The sequence below is a fragment of the Aulonocara stuartgranti genome, assembly GCF_965226115.1.
Source record: "Aulonocara stuartgranti genome assembly, chromosome: 2".
In the NCBI taxonomy this organism is placed as follows: Eukaryota; Metazoa; Chordata; class Actinopteri; order Cichliformes; family Cichlidae; genus Aulonocara; species Aulonocara stuartgranti.
The window spans coordinates 13,847,805-13,866,434 of NC_138940.1; the positions used below are offsets into that span (position 1 = coordinate 13,847,805).

Genomic DNA, 18,630 nt, shown 5'->3' on the forward strand with positions numbered 1-18,630 from the left:
GATGGCAGCTGAGAATGTCCCAGTTCTTGCATGGCCAGCATACTCACCGGACATGTCACCCATTGAGCATGTTCGGGATGTGCTTGACCGGCGTATACGACAGCGTGTACCAGTTCCCACGAATATCCAACAACCTCGCACAGCCATTGAAGTGGAGTGGACCAACATTCCACAGGCCACAATTGACAATCTGATAGACTCCATGCGACGATGTGTTGCACTGCATGAGGCAAATGGTGGTCACACCAGATACTGACCGGTTCTGGGTCCCCAGACCCCCAATAGCGCAAAAAACTGCACATTCCAGGGTGGCCTTTTGTTGTGGGCAGTCTGAGGTACACCTGTGCACTACTCATGATGTCAGATCAGCATCCTGATGTGGCACACCTGTGAGGTGGGATGGATTATCTCAATATGGCAGATGTGCCCACTACCACACATTTGGACTGATTTGTGACCACTGTTTGGGAGGGATGGTTATATTGTGTATCTGGAATGAATTTTAGGTCTCTACGTCCATCCCATGGGGAATGGGAGGAGTAACAAAGGTGTTGCGTTTATATTTTTGTTGAGTGTATTTACTTAACCAACTTGTTGACGAGGGGGTGCAGGACCACCACCTGTCTTTTTTTGCTCCGCCCTTTTCTTGGTTGCTGTTATGAACAAACAAACAGAGTATTCCAGGGTCTTTTTCCAAAAGACGAAAAGCAATATAAGTGATAAATATTACCATTCTGTAGAATATCCTTATATTTCACTTTTACTTGTTCCCATGTTCTAGTGGGTCCTGTTTTGGCTCTAATGTGAAAGGGGATATAATATAACATATTATAATATAATATAATGCAATATAATATTGGATAATATAGTGTGATATGATAAATCTACCCTACCGCCTACTGGTGTTGGCCAGAGGGGCCGATGGCGCGATATGGCAGCCTGGCTTCTGTCAGTCTGCCCCAGGGCAGCTGTGGCTACAACCGTAGCTGCCTCCACCAGTGTGTGAATGTGAGAGTGACTGAATAGTGGCATTGTCATGCGCTTTGGGTGCCTTGAAAAGCGCTATATAAATCCACACCATTATTATTGTTATTATTAAATTACTTACGAGTTTAATTTGTCAGCAACTTTCTGCCAGCCCTCTCTCCTTGCTTTTGCAGCCTTTGCAGTGTTCCCTTGCGTTCTGATTAAACTCTGAAACTCCTGAAATCCCTCACTCAAGAGTTCTTGCTCTGCTGCTGAAAAATACCGAGCGCGCTCCTTCAACATTTTCGCCGACCAATCGGAGGGTTGCCGATCAATGTTTCTACTATCGATGCATAGCCCCTTTTACGACACCCAGTGATCTCACATTACTTCATCAAGTATTTCAAGTATTTCAAGTATTTATTTATTTATTGTCATTGTCAAAGAACAATGAAATTGCGTTTGGGGCTTCCGTACAACCCGTAAAAAAGAAAAACAAACATCCAGCTGTACTAATCGTCAACAGCAGGTGTGTTCGGAGAACCGGATTAGCGAGCTCACGGTTAGCACGATGATTTGGTCTTGGATGTGTCATTTGATCTTGGATGTAGTAAGCGGATGTAGTAAGCGACGTACGAAGAACGGGCCCCAGCTCTTTTACTCAGTGTGATTGTTTTTAATGTACTCTTAATTTGATCTGTTATTGTATATTTTACACATGTTTGTATGGGATATTGTATTTGTTTTAAATGTTATATACCTATGTGGTATGTGACTTTTGTTGCTATGATGCCAGGTCTCTCTTGGAAATGAGATTTTTAATCTCAATGAGATTTTTTACCTGGATAAATAAAGGATTAATAAAAATTGTGCTCACTAACACCAAAAATGACAGGTTTATCACTCATGGCTACTTAAATTTCACTGAATCATTTAAAAATATTACTTGCCTAGGATGTTAAATTGACTGATAGTCACAGTTGGCAACCTTTCAAATCATTGAGTGCAGCACTCTAAAATCAGGGTGAGTTATCAACAAGGTTGATTTCTGTTTTACAGAAGAAACTGGGAAAATACAGAATAAAAATATAGTTAATAAAACATTTGTATGCATTTATAAATTCATTGCGTTTTTAAAGAAGACAGGCAGAAATTAAGTTTGACTCAAAATGTCCTGTCTCAGACTGGTGGAATAACAAGCAGTGGGTTTAGAAAGTAGAAGGCATCTCTTACTCTTGATTCTTGTCAAGGTGCTGGGAGTGCTGAAAGGTTTATACTGGGCTCCGCCACTTTCCTGTTGCCAGTGGTTATTTTGGTAATTAGCTTACAGTGTGTGCATAGCTTTAGAATAAGTAGGGCAGACATTCTGTCTATAACAGATCAACTTTTATTCCTTTTGTCTAAAAGACAGTCACATCTCACTTACCCTTATTTTTCTTTATTACTGAGCTGCAGACCAAGCATCATATTTCTCACTCACTATGTGTTGATAGACCCCTCATATCTGTTTTTAACCTCTGTCTCTCTTCCACAGCATGTCTTTTATCCTGTCTTCCTTCTCTCACCCCAACCGGTCGCAGCAGATGGCCGCCCCTCCCTGAGCCTGGTTCTGCCGGAGGTTTCTTCCTGTTAAAAGGGAGTTTTTCCTTCCCACTTTCGCCAAAGTGCTTGCTCATAGGGGGTCATATGATTGTTGGGTCTGTATCTATGAAGCACCTTGAGGCTACTTTTGTTGTGATTTGGCGCTATATAAATAAAATTGAATTGAATTGAATTAAATATACTCATAATAATAGAACCTGCAGAACCATTATGTATGCTTGGGTTGTATTAAAGGCACAAAAGGAAAATTAGACTGAAACCCTAAACTATTTAAATGACACACATAGCCAGGGTGATCGTGGTCTATTTTGAAACAATAAATTGGCTAAATAGATAAATAAATGCCAAGACATATTGATCATATTTTCTCATATTATTAATGAATAACGTATATGTTGTGTAAACATTTTTAATGTGCGTGTGAAGGTTCTCAGTCATCCAAGTGTAACCCATATCAACTACTCCCTGTCACATGACCCACGTCAGCTGATTTGAGGTCCCTCTTTTGATTGGCTCCTCCCACGTCGCGGCAACTCTGAAAACCGGCTGTGGAGGGATACTTCCGGGTTCGACTCCTGCTGTGGCTGTGAGCTTATGGTATTTAGAACGGTGTTGGAAAACAAAGCGTTTTCTCCCCTCAATTCATCTTTAAACTTTAAACTCAGCGGTAAGTGTCCTTAATATCTTTCAACCTTTGGTTGTCAGTAACCAGCCGATCGTTTTCGCGATTTAAAAAATGACTTTGTGCGGCAGCGCTCCCACCGCAAGCAGAACTCCGGTTCAAAAACCGCTGTTTTTGAACACTTTTATTTACTTAAGCATGTTAATGGGCTTACTTTGAAACAAAGTGCGATTGAAAGATTATTGTTATGTGTTGCCTTGAATTCGGCTATGCTGTCTGTTAGACAGTTGTTTTTCTTTATTGTTGTTTTTGTATTGTTTGTAGCGAACGCTACTGGAATGTATAGATTAAGCTACGTAGCCAAGATGATTAATGATTTAACTGTTGTACATTGATTGATGATGATTTATGATTTGCATTGTTACCTAGACTTGCAGAAGAATATATTTGTTTACCGGTACACTGAATCGAACTTGATGTGCTAATGGACATTTTTCTGACCTACAGGTCAGGTTTTTTTCCCCCTTTGAATTGATCTTCTTCATATTGAAGTGGCGAGCCGGTAGGACCATTCTTTGTTTTCCCCTCTTTTCCCCCACTTAGCCGTCTTTGGATTACGGACATATTTCCCCCTTGTATGAAGCTGGACCCTAAGGAGGAATACCTTAAAAGTGAACTTTAAAAAGAAAAGGACCAAAAAAAAGGACTCTTAGCAAAAGGACTCTTGCACAGAAAAATCACAGCACTGATTTATTATTTAATTGTGGACATTTACGTTGTGTGTTGTGTTAGGTATTTTGATACCATAGTAGCATTTACAGGATATTGTTTTATACAGGAAAACTGTTACTCAATAAGGCCCAACTACTAGTTGTTTTTCTCTTTCTCTGTGACCCAAGAATTAATGTGTAGGACTCACAAGCTGGTACCAGAAGGTCGAAAACACCACAGAGATGAGACCACTTCCTTACTCCCATCCTCCCTTTTTCTTTATCTCCTGGAAAAGGCTCGTTAAAGGCTAGGTGGTTTGTTTCAGAATTCACTAATGAAAGAACTCTGTATTTTATGTCTAGGAGTGTATTTTGCTGGGATGATCATAAATTGTAGCTGAGCTGATAAACTACACACAGGATACTTCTTTGTTCACAAGGCAGGAAGACGTTTCCTTATTTGGTCTGTACCGGTTTGAACTGGGAAAGCTGACACACGAACCTTTTTTTTCATCTATATAAACTGCTGTGTATCAAATAAACCTTTGAGTCGATTTGGGAAGACAACCTGAAGCAGTCTGTGTTTCCTTGTTCTCCCAAGCTGCTCCCGACGTCGTAACTAACCCAGCTGAATGGCATACCTGAGTGTTACTTTAAATAATTAGGAATCTTAGAAGGAAAGGACAGAACTCTGCTTATCGCTCACGCCACGGAGGAAACCCGGGAAGGCAATTTCCTTCAATTTTGGTGTCAGAAGTGGGATACTGACAGAAGGTAAATATGCGTCTTTCATATTTATATAGAGACCATATTATACCTCTCTCAGTGATCGATCCATAAAAAAAACGGGATATGCTGACGAAGTTTCACTTAGTGATCCAGAGAGATACACTGACTGACTTCCTCAGTCCCCGAATAAAGAAACGGGATATGCTGACGAAGTTTCACTTAGTGATCCAGAGAGATACACTGACTGACTTCCTCAGTCCCCGAATAAAGTAAATTAACCCTTGTGTGGTGTTGGTGGACACAGGAAGTTGCCTGTTGTCTTGAATATTTTAATTTTGTTTAAAAAATAATAATAATAATAATAATTAATTGTTTAATTAAACGTACGTTAAAAAGTGAGAAGTTGCTCACTCAGAAAAAGTGACACAGAAAGTTGCCTGTTGTCTTAAATACTTCTCGTTAAGTGAGAAGTTGCTCATCAAAGAGTGACACAGGGAGTTGCCTGTTATCTTGAAACGTACGTTAAAAAGTGAGAAGTTGCTCACTCAGAGAAAGCTAGTAAATAATTAAATTTAATTTTGTTAAAAAAAAAAAAAACGAAAGAAAACTGAAAACGGGTCTCACAGACCCGATTACCATACAAGGGTTAAAAGCAGTAAATTAAAAGCAGAAAGACACAGGAAGTTGCCTGTTGTTTTACGAGAAGTTGCTCGTTAAGCGAGAAGTTGCTCGCTAAGTGAGAGTTGCTCACACAAACAAAAAATTGCTAGCAATAAATTTAAAGTGACCTCAGCTGTGCCGCAGCGAAAATACTAACATAAATCCTCCTAGCGTGTAAACCCCTCTGGAAATCACTGAACATGGGTCAGAATTATTCAAAGACCACAGACAGGTCCGATAAAAAATCTAAAGTACCTGTAAAACCAAAAAATTAATAAAATACAAAATAAAGTCTCAAATAACGGCTCAGTATAACTCCCATTTCCGGTTACGTGTAACCTACGTCCGCGAATCGGTGAAGACGTCCATGATCACGTATCCAGAACATGCGGGAGTGCTTATGTGACTGACTTTGTTTACAACTTAAGAAGTTCAATGCATTCTAATTTCTTTTCGGAGCCTTATCCCGAACGATTATCGCCAGAAAACAGGTCAGTAGAAATGTTGAATATCATTTGTGATAAGAAAAGTAGTCTGCTTAAAAAGTCCTGTAGAAAATATATGATAGAATGCCGCGACGTGATGCATCAAATGTTACCGCTATGGACAAAAGGAGGGTAAATAATGACAAAGTCGCCGATTTCTTTAAGAATCTAAAGAAATTCCTGCTAACAATGTCCAGAGACAAAATTGACTTAAATACAGTAACTATGTGTAAACAGAAGCCTGATGAATCCATCCTAGTATTCATAAAACGCTTTATGCACTGTTGGACAAGCTAGAGGTGCAAATTTAGCTCAGTTTTCCAGCAGCCGCAGACACCCAAAGCAAAAATGAATTTGTGTATTTAATTTAACACAAAGGGTGAAATGTTTGCTGACACTGATAACAGCTTATGTTTTCTCTGCCCTATGTACCGACATGATGGAGAAGGAACATCCTCTGTGTCAGCTGGACCCTCAGCAGAGAATGAACTCAACATCCTTTTTGTCCGGTACTCTATGTCACACACTGTGCCAAAAAAAAACGTGTACAGACGCCACTAACAGGTAATCCCATGACTGGGAGCCACACTTTTGTTTCTCTCACACTGTTCAACAACATGATAACTGCTCACACAAGTGAAGGTCAAACAGTGATTTTGTTACATAACTCAGACATAGGTTACGAAACATGTCGTCACATAGATCTAACCTACCCTATCCACTGTACTATTTCTGCAGTTACATTGCCAGCTGAATACCAGAATATGACATTGTGGTCAAAAAGTGAGAATGATATAGGATTTATTGACTGCATACCTTATCACGCACAGCTAAAAAACAAAAAGCGAGTATATGTCAGGCAATGTCCCCTTTCCACGGAAAAAGCCGCAGCTCTAGATGTCATGATAGGAGATTTATTGACTACAGGAGTAATAAAGCCCACACTCCTGTCAATCCTGTGCCAAAGCCTAACAAACCTGGCGTATGGCGTTTCATACAAGACTTAAGGCAAATTAATGCAGTCAACATTCCTCTGCCACCTCTCGTTTCAGATGTTCACAGCATATTGACATGCATTGCATACACATTTTACCGTGGTGGATTTATGCTCCGCTCCTTTTTCTCATGAAGACACACAGCCGTTATTTGCATTCACACATAGAAATAAGCAGTACACTTGGACTCGTTTGCCCCAAGGCATGATAGACAGCTCTGCTGCTTTCTCAATGGTGCTCCACTCCTCCAGGGCTGCACCCTGATCCACATGTGGATGACCTCCTCCTCTGTGCTGAAAGTGAAAAACTGTGTCAAACTGCTACACACATGCTTCTCCAGCACCTCCAAAAGACTGGCCACAAAGCATCTGCAAAGAAAATGCAGTACTGTCAGACTTCTGTTCAATATTTGGGATTCACACTGTCTCACGGAAAACGTTCCATGACTGCAGACAGGGTCAAAGCTGTGACCTCCGTCCCTCGTCCCACTACACAGAAGGACATGTCGTCCTTCTTAGGCATGGTGAACTATTGCAGACAGTGGATACCAGACTGTTCTTTTCATGACCACATTCTGCGTGAATGCTGCAAAAAAGACAAGCCTCCTCGAATACTGTGATCCACAGAAATGACTGTCTCTTTCAATGCATTAAAGGGAGTGCTGACCTCCGCCACTCAAAGGTGCTGCCTGAATTGTTCAGGAATGCCGGCCTGCCTGAGGGCAGTAGTAGCTTGCTCTATCATGATAAGGGACTGCGAGAAGCTCACACTCTAACATGACACTATTCTATACACCAATCACCAGGTCACGACCATTCTAGCAAACATAACTAAACAGCATATGCAAATCTCACTATAAAAGCGAGCAGCACACCTGATTCGCCAGCACATTTATTGATCCTATACTGTGTTCTTCTGACCGACAGGATGGCTCAGACAGGCTTGACGATCATGACTGCATGACACGTATACAGGAATCCACAGCACCACGTCCAGATTTAGAGCAAACACCTATCTCAGACTCAGCCACGGTTTATGTGGACGGGTCCTGTTCAAGGCCGAATGACAACTCATTTCTTTGTGGCTATTCAGTGGTAACAGTGCCTGACATCATACTAGAGGCTCACTCATTACCATTTCACTCAGCACAAAAAGCAGAGCTCATGGCTTTAATACGCGCCTGTGAGCTACATTTGGATAAGCATGTGACGATTTACACAGACAGCCGCTATGCATTTGGCGTTGTGCATGACTTTGGCACATTGTGGAGACAGAGAGGATTTAGATCTGCTGATGGAAAATAAATTGCTAAATTGTGATTTTGTTCAAAGACTTTTTCAGGCTATACAGCTGCCATCGGCCGTTGCAGTTGTAAAAACGAAAGGACACAGTACAGCTGACACAGACGAAGCAACAGGTAATGCCTTAGCAGACGTGACAGCCAAGGCTGCAGCTGCATCACAGCTCCCACCTCCGCAGGAAGTATTATCTGTGCCCCTACAGCTGCCACTTGTTACACTCCCAGACTATTTAGACACAAATGTTGATTTAAAATTCATACAAGAGCAAGCCTCTGCATGTGATTACACCTATTGGGAGAATAATGACTGTACCTTAGATGACAGAGATGGCTTATACAAAATCTTAAGGGTTTGATTGCCCTCCCATATTCCCTGATGCCAGTCCTTGCCCGACACTTTCACTGTGTGAGTCATGTCGGACAAAGAGGGGTAATAGGGGCAATAAAATCAAGATTTGTAATTGAGAAAACATCACATGCAGTAAAAAGCATATTAGCAACCTGTCTAACATGTGCACGAACTAATGTAGGAAGACCAAAAGCAAAACATCAGCATTTACCACAACCAGATTTTCCATTTCATACATTACAAATTGATTTTACACATATGCCAGCGCAAGGAAGCATCAAGTACTTACTGGTAATAGTGGATCAATTTAGTAAATGAGTAGAAGCTTATCCAACCTCAAAAGAAACTGCAGAAGTAGTCTGTCAAAAGTTGAGCAATGAAATAATACCCAGATTCGGAATACCTCACCAGATTAACAGTGATAGAGGATCTTCATTCACATTAGAAGTAATTCAAAAGTGTGCTAAAACTTTAATGACCTGGGTCAAATTACTTCCTCAAGTCCTCTGTGAGATTGGAATGACTCAATCTGCAGTAACCAAATTATCTCCATTTGAAATAAGACTATTTCCAACACCATGGTCAGCTTCCAGAGGGGCACCGCTAGTAGAAGGTGATGTATATTGCATTGTCCACTGATGTTCACAACCTGATAGAAAAACTGAATAATAACTATCAGAAAGTTTGTCTCTCTCAGCCTTTCCCCTCCACAGTTCCACCAGTGGAGACAAGGAGACGCATGTTGGAGAAGCCACTAAAACCAAGGACTCTCTGGGAGGCCGCGCGTGTTCCAGCCCCAGACTGTACTGGCAGTGACGAAGAACCAGCATCCTCACAGACGGACAACCTCAGTGGATTCATGCCAGCAGGGTTAAGACCAGCCCAATCGGACCATCTCAGGCGTCGGATCAAGCAGACGACATCTCCGGCGAGCCAGCGCCCGGAACTAGAGCAAATAAACACACACGGGTAGACGACATCTCAGGCGAGCCAGCGCCCGGATCCAGTGCACACACGCAATCACTGATTAACACACAACGTCTGAAAGAGCCACAACAAGGTACTCAAACATCCAGCAGGAACAGAAAGCCAAAAGTACCACATGATGTCTAACCTGATAAAGCCAGACTCATTCCATCCTGATAATGGAGAAAATGAAATGCCCATTGTCATCATACGACGCTTATTCTATGTCTCTCGAACCTGGGACCAGACCAGGAGACGACTGAAGAACTGTTTTTCTTATATACTTTCTTATATATTTAGGTTATTTATCATATCTATCGCATTAACCTTAGGATTTCTCTTTGCTATTTTGTATTGTAAACTGCAACCATGTTCACATTTCTGCAAGCCACATTTTCAATGATAACCCATATAGCTACCAGTACAGCCACTTCAATGTATTTGCAATTAGCACAAATTGACCCAGATTATGTGTCAGATGTTACCAATGATGTTCCTGATGTGTATATTGAACATTAGGTTGTGAACTATTACATTTTATGATTTGCTTTTTATATTATGTTATTACATTTGTGATTTTTCCTTTCTATTTGAGTTATTATTTTTAAAAATAATAAAAGAGGGGAACTGTTAGGTATTTTGATACCATAGTAGCATTTACAGGATATTGTTTTATACAGGAAAACTGTTACTCAATAAGGCCCAACTACTAGTTGTTTTTCTCTTTCTCTGTGACCCAAGAATTAATGTGTAGGACTCACAAGCTGGTACCAGAAGGTCGAAAACACCACAGAGATGAGACCACTTCCTTACTCCCATCCTCCCTTTTTCTTTATCTCCTGGAAAAGGCTCGTTAAAGGCTAGGTGGTTTGTTTCAGAATTCACTAATGAAAGAACTCTGTATTTTATGTCTAGGAGTGTATTTTGCTGGGATGATCATAAATTGTAGCTGAGCTGATAAACTACACACAGGATACTTCTTTGTTCACAAGGCAGGAAGACGTTTCCTTATTTGGTCTGTACCGGTTTGAACTGGGAAAGCTGACACACGAACCTTTTTTTTCATCTATATAAACTGCTGTGTATCAAATAAACCTTTGAGTCGATTTGGGAAGACAACCTGAAGCAGTCTGTGTTTCCTTGTTCTCCCAAGCTGCTCCCGACGTCGTAACTAACCCAGCTGAATGGCATACCTGAGTGTTACTTTAAATAATTAGGAATCTTAGAAGGAAAGGACAGAACTCTGCTTATCGCTCACGCCACGGAGGAAACCCGGGAAGGCAATTTCCTTCATGTTGTGTTAATTATTTTGTTCCATTTCCCCTTTCCCCTATTTATTCAATATATTTTTGGTACAAGACATTGCAGTTTTTGGTCTCATCATTCACACCATCTGGGCTCCATAAAGAACTATTTCTTCTGCGCGTCAGTCAGTAAATTCATCCATTGACATAAACTAGTCCTTAAATAACTTAGCGTTACACGTGGCGAGCCAGCCAGGAGCCTGATGGGTGAATGAGTGGGGTTTTTTTGTGTTATTTGATGTAATTTGATATTCAGTATTTTCTGTGGTTTTGATAAGGTCCGCGACAAGAAAAAATGAAGTTTATTCAGGAAAGTGGGGTCAATGTTGCACATTCTGTCATTGTTTCTGGTGCCACGAACACTGAGAAAGATGAGGAAATTCTTGATTATTTGAAACAATACGGTCGTATAAAAACGGTTATTTTCGTGGATGACGCAAATAGTGTTTTTTACAAAAACCTGATCGTTGAATATTGTGATAGTTCTGCGTTAACTGCTCTTAATACGGTTTTCCCATATACTCATCGGTCAAAGAATCACTCGGCTTTGACTTTTTGTGTAAGATCGCTTGCCGCAGAATGCACAGCCACAGGAGGAGTCAGGACCCCTGCAGATTACCTCGGCGAGCTCAAGCAACTTGCACGCTGCAGCGGCAGGGATTTTCCAGATATTCTGCGGGAAATGATGGGACAAATTAGTGAGCATCTGGAAGGAATCGAACAAGACAGTGACTTAGAGGGAGCCTCAGTCCAAATTGTGGAGCCTGCATCATCTCTGCCTGGCCAGCAGGGGTCGTTGTCTGGACACTCCACAATCCCTGAGACAGCTACCAGCAATCCCTCACCTGACCAAAAGGGTCACTGCCACATCCACAAAGATTTTCACTGTCACAGACTGAAATGAACCCCCCAGAAATACAAAAAGTAGTGGTGGAGCATGTTGTAAAAACAGACACCGTACCTGCATTCAGACTTCGTCCTTTCTCTGGGAAGATCCCCAAACCAGCCAACGAAACAGATTATGAGACCTGGAGATCTCACATTGAACTGCTGTTAGCAGATCCAAATTTGGCACCTCTACAGATCACTCGTCGCATCCTTGAAAGTTTGCTACCTCCAGCAGCAGATGTTGTGAAAGGGCTGGGCTCAAACACAATTCCATCCATCTATTTAAAAGTGTTGGATTCTGCTTTTGCTTTAGTACAAGATGGTGAAGAGTTGTTTGCTCAATTCCTGAATACGTTACAGGACCCGGGTGAGAAACCCTCTGCTTTTTTGCAACGTTTACAACTCACATTGAACACTGTGATGAAAAGAGGTGGTATCTTGTCTTCAGACTTCAACAAACATTTACTCAAGCAGTTTTGTCGAGGATGCTGGGATAGCGATATCCTAAACAAACTACAGTTGGAGAACTTGAGGAGCGATCCCCCATATTTTGCAGAGCTCCTCCTACTGCTTCGAACTGAGGAGGGTAGACAGCTGGCCAAGGAGAATCTCATGAAGAAGCACCTAACTGCATCCAAGCCTCGTGCCGCTGTTCATTCGCAGAGCACATGTGCTTGTAGCCATTCAGACACCAAGGCTATTAATGAGCTGAAGCAACAGATGCAGAAACTGCAGAGTCAAATGGCTGCTCTTCTCTCACAGAAATCTCAATTCTCCAAGCCAGCACCACCTCAACTCAGATCAGCACAACCAAGACCCTGCAGCAGTGCAACCAGTTCCCGGCCTAGAGCAGGCTACTGCTTTAAATGTGGAGAGGATGGGCACATGTCAGCAGGATGCGCCAACCCTCCGAACCCGACACTGGTTCTGAAAAAGAAGAAACAACTTGAAAAAAGACAGCAGGCTTGGGACAGCAATCACAAATCGTCAAACTAGAGGCAGTCTCTGTGGAGGGACAGACGGAGGCTGCAGTCGACCCATGTCCCAGTTACAAGCAGGATGGACATTCCATCACATTGCCTAAAGGACTCATTGGAACCAGAAGCACAGCACAGGTCACGATTGGAGGAACTGTATTCAACTGCCTGTTAGACACTGGGTCTCAGGTAACCACCATCTCTCACTCCTTCCACCATGATTATCTTTCTGACCATGAAATACAACCTCTGAAAAATCTCCTGGAGATAGAAGGAGCAAATGGCCAAGCTGTTCCATACCTTGGTTATGTGGAGCTGAACGTCACTTTCCCTCCCGACTTCTTGGGTTCCACCACAGCTGTTGACACACTTGCCCTGGTAGTTCCTGATGTCCAATCAGCTCAACAGCCGTCAATACTGATTGGTACGAACACTCTGGACTTGGCATATGAGAAAGCATTCTCAGACCAACAACCCTCCATTCCAGCGCCACATGGATACAGAGCGGTGCTGAAAATCCTTGAGCAACGATACAGACTGGCCAACAGTAACCATCACGGAATCATCAAGCTGCACACTGACGGACCACAGACCATCCCAGCTGGAAAAACTGTTGCCTTGGAGGGGTTAATTTGCGGACGCTGCCTCCAGGCCGAGAAGGCTGTGTTGGTGGAACATCCAACTTCGTCACCTCTGCCAGGTGGCTTAATGGTCCCGTCTTGTGTCATGGATTTCCCTTCTCACCAGCCATACCACTTACCTGTGGTAATCTGCAACCAGTCTGATCATGATGTAACCCTCCCAGCCAAAGCCATCATTGCGGAGATCAGTGCCATTCAGTCTATTCAGTGTCAGGAAAGGAGTCATGACAGTATGCCTCCTAACCCTGTGACCTCTGGGTTCAACTTCAACTTTGGTAACTCCCCCTTAACACCGGAATGGAAGAGTCGTATTACTGAGAAGTTAAACGCCCTCCATGATGTCTTTGCAAAACACGACCTTGACTTTGGGAAAACCAACAAAGTGAAACATCAGATCAAGCTCTCTGACCCTACTCCCTTCAAACAGCGCCCAAGACCAATCCATCCTCAAGATCTGGATGCGGTGCGCCAACACCTGAAGGAGCTGGTTGACTCTGGGGTCATCAGAGAGTCAGAGTCACCTTTTGCATCACCCATTGTCGTGGTGCGAAAGAAGAATGGGAGTGTGCGGCTCTGCATTGATTACCGGAAACTAAATCTGCAGACCATCAAAGATGCATATGCATTGCCAAAGTTGGAGGATACTTTTACAGCTCTCTCTGGATCAGAATGGTTTTCAGTCCTTGACCTTAAATCTGGTTATTATCAGATTGAAATGGAGGAGGAAGACAAGAGCAAAACAGCATTTGTATGTCCACTTGGATTCTATGAGTTCAACAGAATGCCCCAGGGAGTCACAAACGCACCCAGTACCTTCCAACGACTAATGGAAAAGTGCATGGGAGAAATGAACTTGAAAGAAGTCTTGGTCTTCATTGACGACTTGATTATTTTTGCACCAACGCTTGAAGAGCATGAGAGGAGACTACTGAAAGTCCTTCACCGTCTGAAGGAATTTGGACTCAAGCTCTCAGTTGAAAAGTGCATGTTTTTCCAGAAATCCGTTAAATACCTGGGGCATGTTGTGTCAAAGGATGGTGTGCAGACAGATCCAGATAAAATCGAGACACTTAAGTCCTGGCCGATTCCAAAGAATCTTAAAGAACTTCGCTCTTTCCTGGGTTTCGCAGGATATTACCGTAGGTTCATCCAAGGCTACTCTAACATCGTTAAACCTTTGCATGACCTTACTGCTGGATATCCTCCATCACAGCGGAAACTCAGAGCCACCTTCAAGCAAGAGCAATATTTGGATCCTAAGGAACCACTTGCCAGTCGCTGGACTCCTGCATGTCAACAAGTCTTTGACACAATTATCAAAAAACTCACGACAGCACCAGTACTTGCTTTCGCCGATCCCCAGAAGCCTTACCTTCTCCATACAGATGCTAGTTCTACTGGGCTAGGAGCTATTCTGTACCAGGAGCAACAAGGACAAAACCAGGTGATTGCTTATGCGAGTCGGGGTCTGTCGAGGTGTGAGTCCAAATATCCAGCTCACAAACTGGAATTTCTGGCTCTCAAGTGGGCTGTTACGGAGAAGTTTCATGACTATCTCTACGGCACCAACTTCACTGTCATTACTGACAGCAACCCACTCACCTATCTACTTACCTCTGCTAAATTAGATGCCACCAGTTACCGTTGGCTCTGTGCTCTTTCTACATTTTCATTCAAAATCATGTACAGATCTGGTAGGCAAAATCCAGATGCTGATGCTCTCTCTCGCAGGCCACATGGAGAACTCTCCAATGACCAGATGTCCCAAAAGGAGAGGGAGAGAATTCTCCGATTTGCCCAACATCATCTGGATCAGTCTTCCTCAATTTCCATCGATCAACACACAGTCAAGGCCCTTTGTGACCGGCAGCTCGTTTATAGTACGGCTGAAAAGATGTCCACCACCGCACTCATCCAGTCACTAACTGCCCATGCCGACAGTTTGCCTGACAGCTTCGTCAACGACACTCAGTTTGCACCTCCTGTTGTTCCTCAGCTGACGAATGCTGAAATCGCTGAGAGACAGAGGGAAGACCAGACCCTGAGGCATGTCATATTGCTGCTAGAGACTGGGGAAAGCCCACCTCCCGTCTTGCGGGATGAACTCCCAGAACTGCCCCTTCTACTCCGAGACCAACATCGCCTGGAGCTCCAAAACGCCATTCTCGTGAGGAGGAGGCAAGTTGGGGACCAGCTCTATCACCAGTTAGTGTTACCTCAGAAATTTCGGGCTGAAGTACTGTCAGAACTGCATGACCAGATGGGTCATTTGGGCATCGAACGTACTCTTGACCTCGTACGTCGAAGATTCTACTGGCCAAAAATGGCCAATGATGTGTGGAATAAAGTGAAGACATGTGAGAGATGCACCAAACGAAAAGCCTTACCTGAAAGAGCGGCACCCCTGGTGAACATTCGAAGTTATCGACCTCTGGAACTGGTTTGCATGGACTTTTTATCACTGGAACCCGACAGGAGCAGAACCAAAGACATCCTGGTAATAACAGATCACTTTACCAAGTACGCTGTCGCTGTCCCCACTCCAAACCAAAAAGCAAAGACTGTCGCCAAATGTCTCTGGGACAGTTTTCTGGTTCATTATGGTATCCCAGAAAAGCTCCATAGTGATCAAGGACCAGACTTTGAGTCACGCACAATAAAAGAACTCTGCAAAATGGCTGGAATTCACAAAATAAGAACTACACCATACCATCCACGAGGAAATCCAGTCGAGCGCTTTAACAGAACACTCCTGAATATGCTCGGAACACTCACCACAGAAGAGAAAACTCACTGGAAAGATTTTGTTAAGCCCTTGGTCCACGCATACAACTGCACCCGGAGTGATGTTACTGGCTACTCACCCTATGAGCTCATGTTTGGTCGACAACCTCGCCTCCCGATTGACCTGGTCTTTGGACTGCCTGTGGACGGCAATCAACTGACTCATTCACAATATGTCCAGAACCTGAAGTCAAATCTAGAAAAGAGCTACAAAATTGCCATTGGCAATGCGGAGAAGCTCATGGAAAGAAACAAGAGCCGTTTCGACCAACATATCACCCCCTCTGAACTGGACGTTGGTGACAGGGTGCTGGTACGTAATGTGAAACTCCGAGGCAAACACAAAATCGCAGACAAATGGGAACCAGACATCTATGTGGTGGTAAAAAGAGCAGAAAATCTTCCAGTGTACACTGTCCGACCGGAGAACAAATCCAAACCGATTCGTACTCTACACAGAGATCTCCTATTACCATGTGGATTTTTGCCGCATTCCACTCGAACCAACCGAACAACTGTAAAACCAACCAGGAAGCAGTCATTCAACCCTTCTGATGAGGACTGTGCACAACCTCAGTCAGACGATGAGGATGAAATGATACCGCATCAATGGTATGATCCTGTATCAGAGCCTCTGCAATTCACCACTGTCCACAATCTGCCAGAACCGTCATCTGCCGTTCCAGCCACTGAACCTTTACCATCTGATACACCAGTCTGTGAACCTGCTACGCTCCCTTTGCCTCCTCTTGAGCCAGCAGAGAGCGAAACCCCTGACTCAAAAACCCCCGTCAAGGAGGAAGCTCCTGATACTGTGGAATCAGAGGACAGTCTGTCCTCTGCTGAACCTACCAATGTTGAATTGCGGACTGAGTCCAGTATGTCCTCTGCTGCTGATCTACCATCTAACTCTGACACCTCCAGCTCTGAACTAGAACCTCTGAGAACATCAACTCGGATCAGGAAACCTCCGGACCGGTTACAATACTCTACGCTTGGTCAGCCCATCTTGAAGAGTATTCAGGCACTAGTCCATGGCTTAACCACTGCCTTTACTCATGCACTGGAGGATGAAGAGGACCATCTGCTTACTGCCACTGAACAACCTGTCATCCGGACCCAACCACCATGTACAGGGACGTACATGAGATTGAGGGGGGAACCTGTAACCCATATCAACTACTCCCTGTCACATGACCCACGTCAGCTGATTTGAGGTCCCTCTTCTGATTGGCTCCTCCCACGTCGCGGCAACTCTGAAAACCGGCTGTGGAGGGATACTTCCGGGTTCGACTCCTGCTGTGGCTGTGAGCTTATGGTATTTAGAACGGTGTTGGAAAACAAAGCGTTTTCTCCCCTCAATTCATCTTTAAACTTTAAACTCAGCGGTAAGTGTCCTTAATATCTTTCAACCTTTGGTTGTCAGTAACCAGCCGATCGTTTTCGCGATTTAAAAAATGACTTTGTGCGGCAGCGCTCCCACCGCAAGCAGAACTCCGGTTCAAAAACCGCTGTTTTTGAACACTTTTATTTACTTAAGCATGTTAATGGGCTTACTTTGAAACAAAGTGCGATTGAAAGATTATTGTTATGTGTTGCCTTGAATTCGGCTATGCTGTCTGTTAGACAGTTGTTTTTCTTTATTGTTGTTTTTGTATTGTTTGTAGCGAACGCTACTGGAATGTATAGATTAAGCTACGTAGCCAAGATGATTAATGATTTAACTGTTGTACATTGATTGATGATGATTTATGATTTGCATTGTTACCTAGACTTGCAGAAGAATATATTTGTTTACCGGTACACTGAATCGAACTTGATGTGCTAATGGACATTTTTCTGACCTACAGGTCAGGTTTTTTTCCCCCTTTGAATTGATCTTCTTCATATTGAAGTGGCGAGCCGGTAGGACCATTCTTTGTTTTCCCCCACTTAGCCGTCTTTGGATTACGGACATATTTCCCCCTTGTATGAAGCTGGACCCTAAGGAGGAATACCTTAAAAGTGAACTTTAAAAAGAAAAGGACCAAAAAAAAGGACTCTTAGCAAAAGGACTCTTGCACAGAAAAATCACAGCACTGATTTATTATTTAATTGTGGACATTTACGTTGTGTGTTGTGTTAATTATTTTGTTCCATTTCCCCTTTCCCCTATTTATTCAATATATTTTTGGTACAAGACATTGCAGTTTTTGGTCTCATCATTCACACCATCTGGGCTCCATAAAGAACTATTTCTTCTGCGCGTCAGTCAGTAAATTCATCCATTGACATAAACTAGTCCTTAAATAACTTAGCGTTACACAAGTCATCGTAGTCTAAGGAGCTTGGAAAGAAAAAAAAAGCATCTGGACTTCTTTGAGTTGCTTGAAGACGTTTCACCTCTCATCCGTGGTGAAACGAGGGCGATCGTGGCTCAAGAGTTGGGAGTTCGCCTTGTAATTGGAAGGTTGCTGGTTCGAGCCCTGGCTTGGACAGTCTCGGTCGTTGTGTCCTTGGGCAAGACACTTCACCCGTTGCCTACTGGTGGTGGTCAGAGGGCCCGGTGGCGCAAGTGTCCGGCAGCCTCGCCTCTGTCAGTGCGCCCCAGGGTGGCTGTGGCTACAATGTAGCTTGCCATCACCAGTGTGTTAATGTGTGCGTGAATGGGTG

The 18,630-nt window shown here is 43.3% G+C and overlaps 1 protein-coding gene and 1 long non-coding RNA gene across 2 annotated transcripts; both read left to right on the forward strand.

Annotated features, from left to right (window-relative positions):
- The first annotated feature begins 3,982 nt into the window (after nt 1-3,982).
- LOC309690052 lies at nt 3,983-10,503 on the forward strand. Its single transcript, XR_014271594.1, has 2 exons — nt 3,983-5,780; nt 6,223-10,503. It is a non-coding gene; the product is annotated as an uncharacterized lncRNA (long non-coding RNA).
- A 4,356-nt stretch (nt 10,504-14,859) lies between these two features.
- LOC309690056 (uncharacterized protein) lies at nt 14,860-18,303 on the forward strand. The gene is made up of 2 exons (XM_082506907.1): nt 14,860-17,366; nt 17,829-18,303. Exon 1 carries the CDS (start codon nt 14,876-14,878, stop codon nt 17,192-17,194), a length of 2,319 nt encoding a protein of 772 aa, XP_082363033.1. The 5' UTR covers nt 14,860-14,875; the 3' UTR covers nt 17,195-17,366; nt 17,829-18,303.
- The last annotated feature ends 327 nt before the right edge of the window (nt 18,304-18,630 follow it).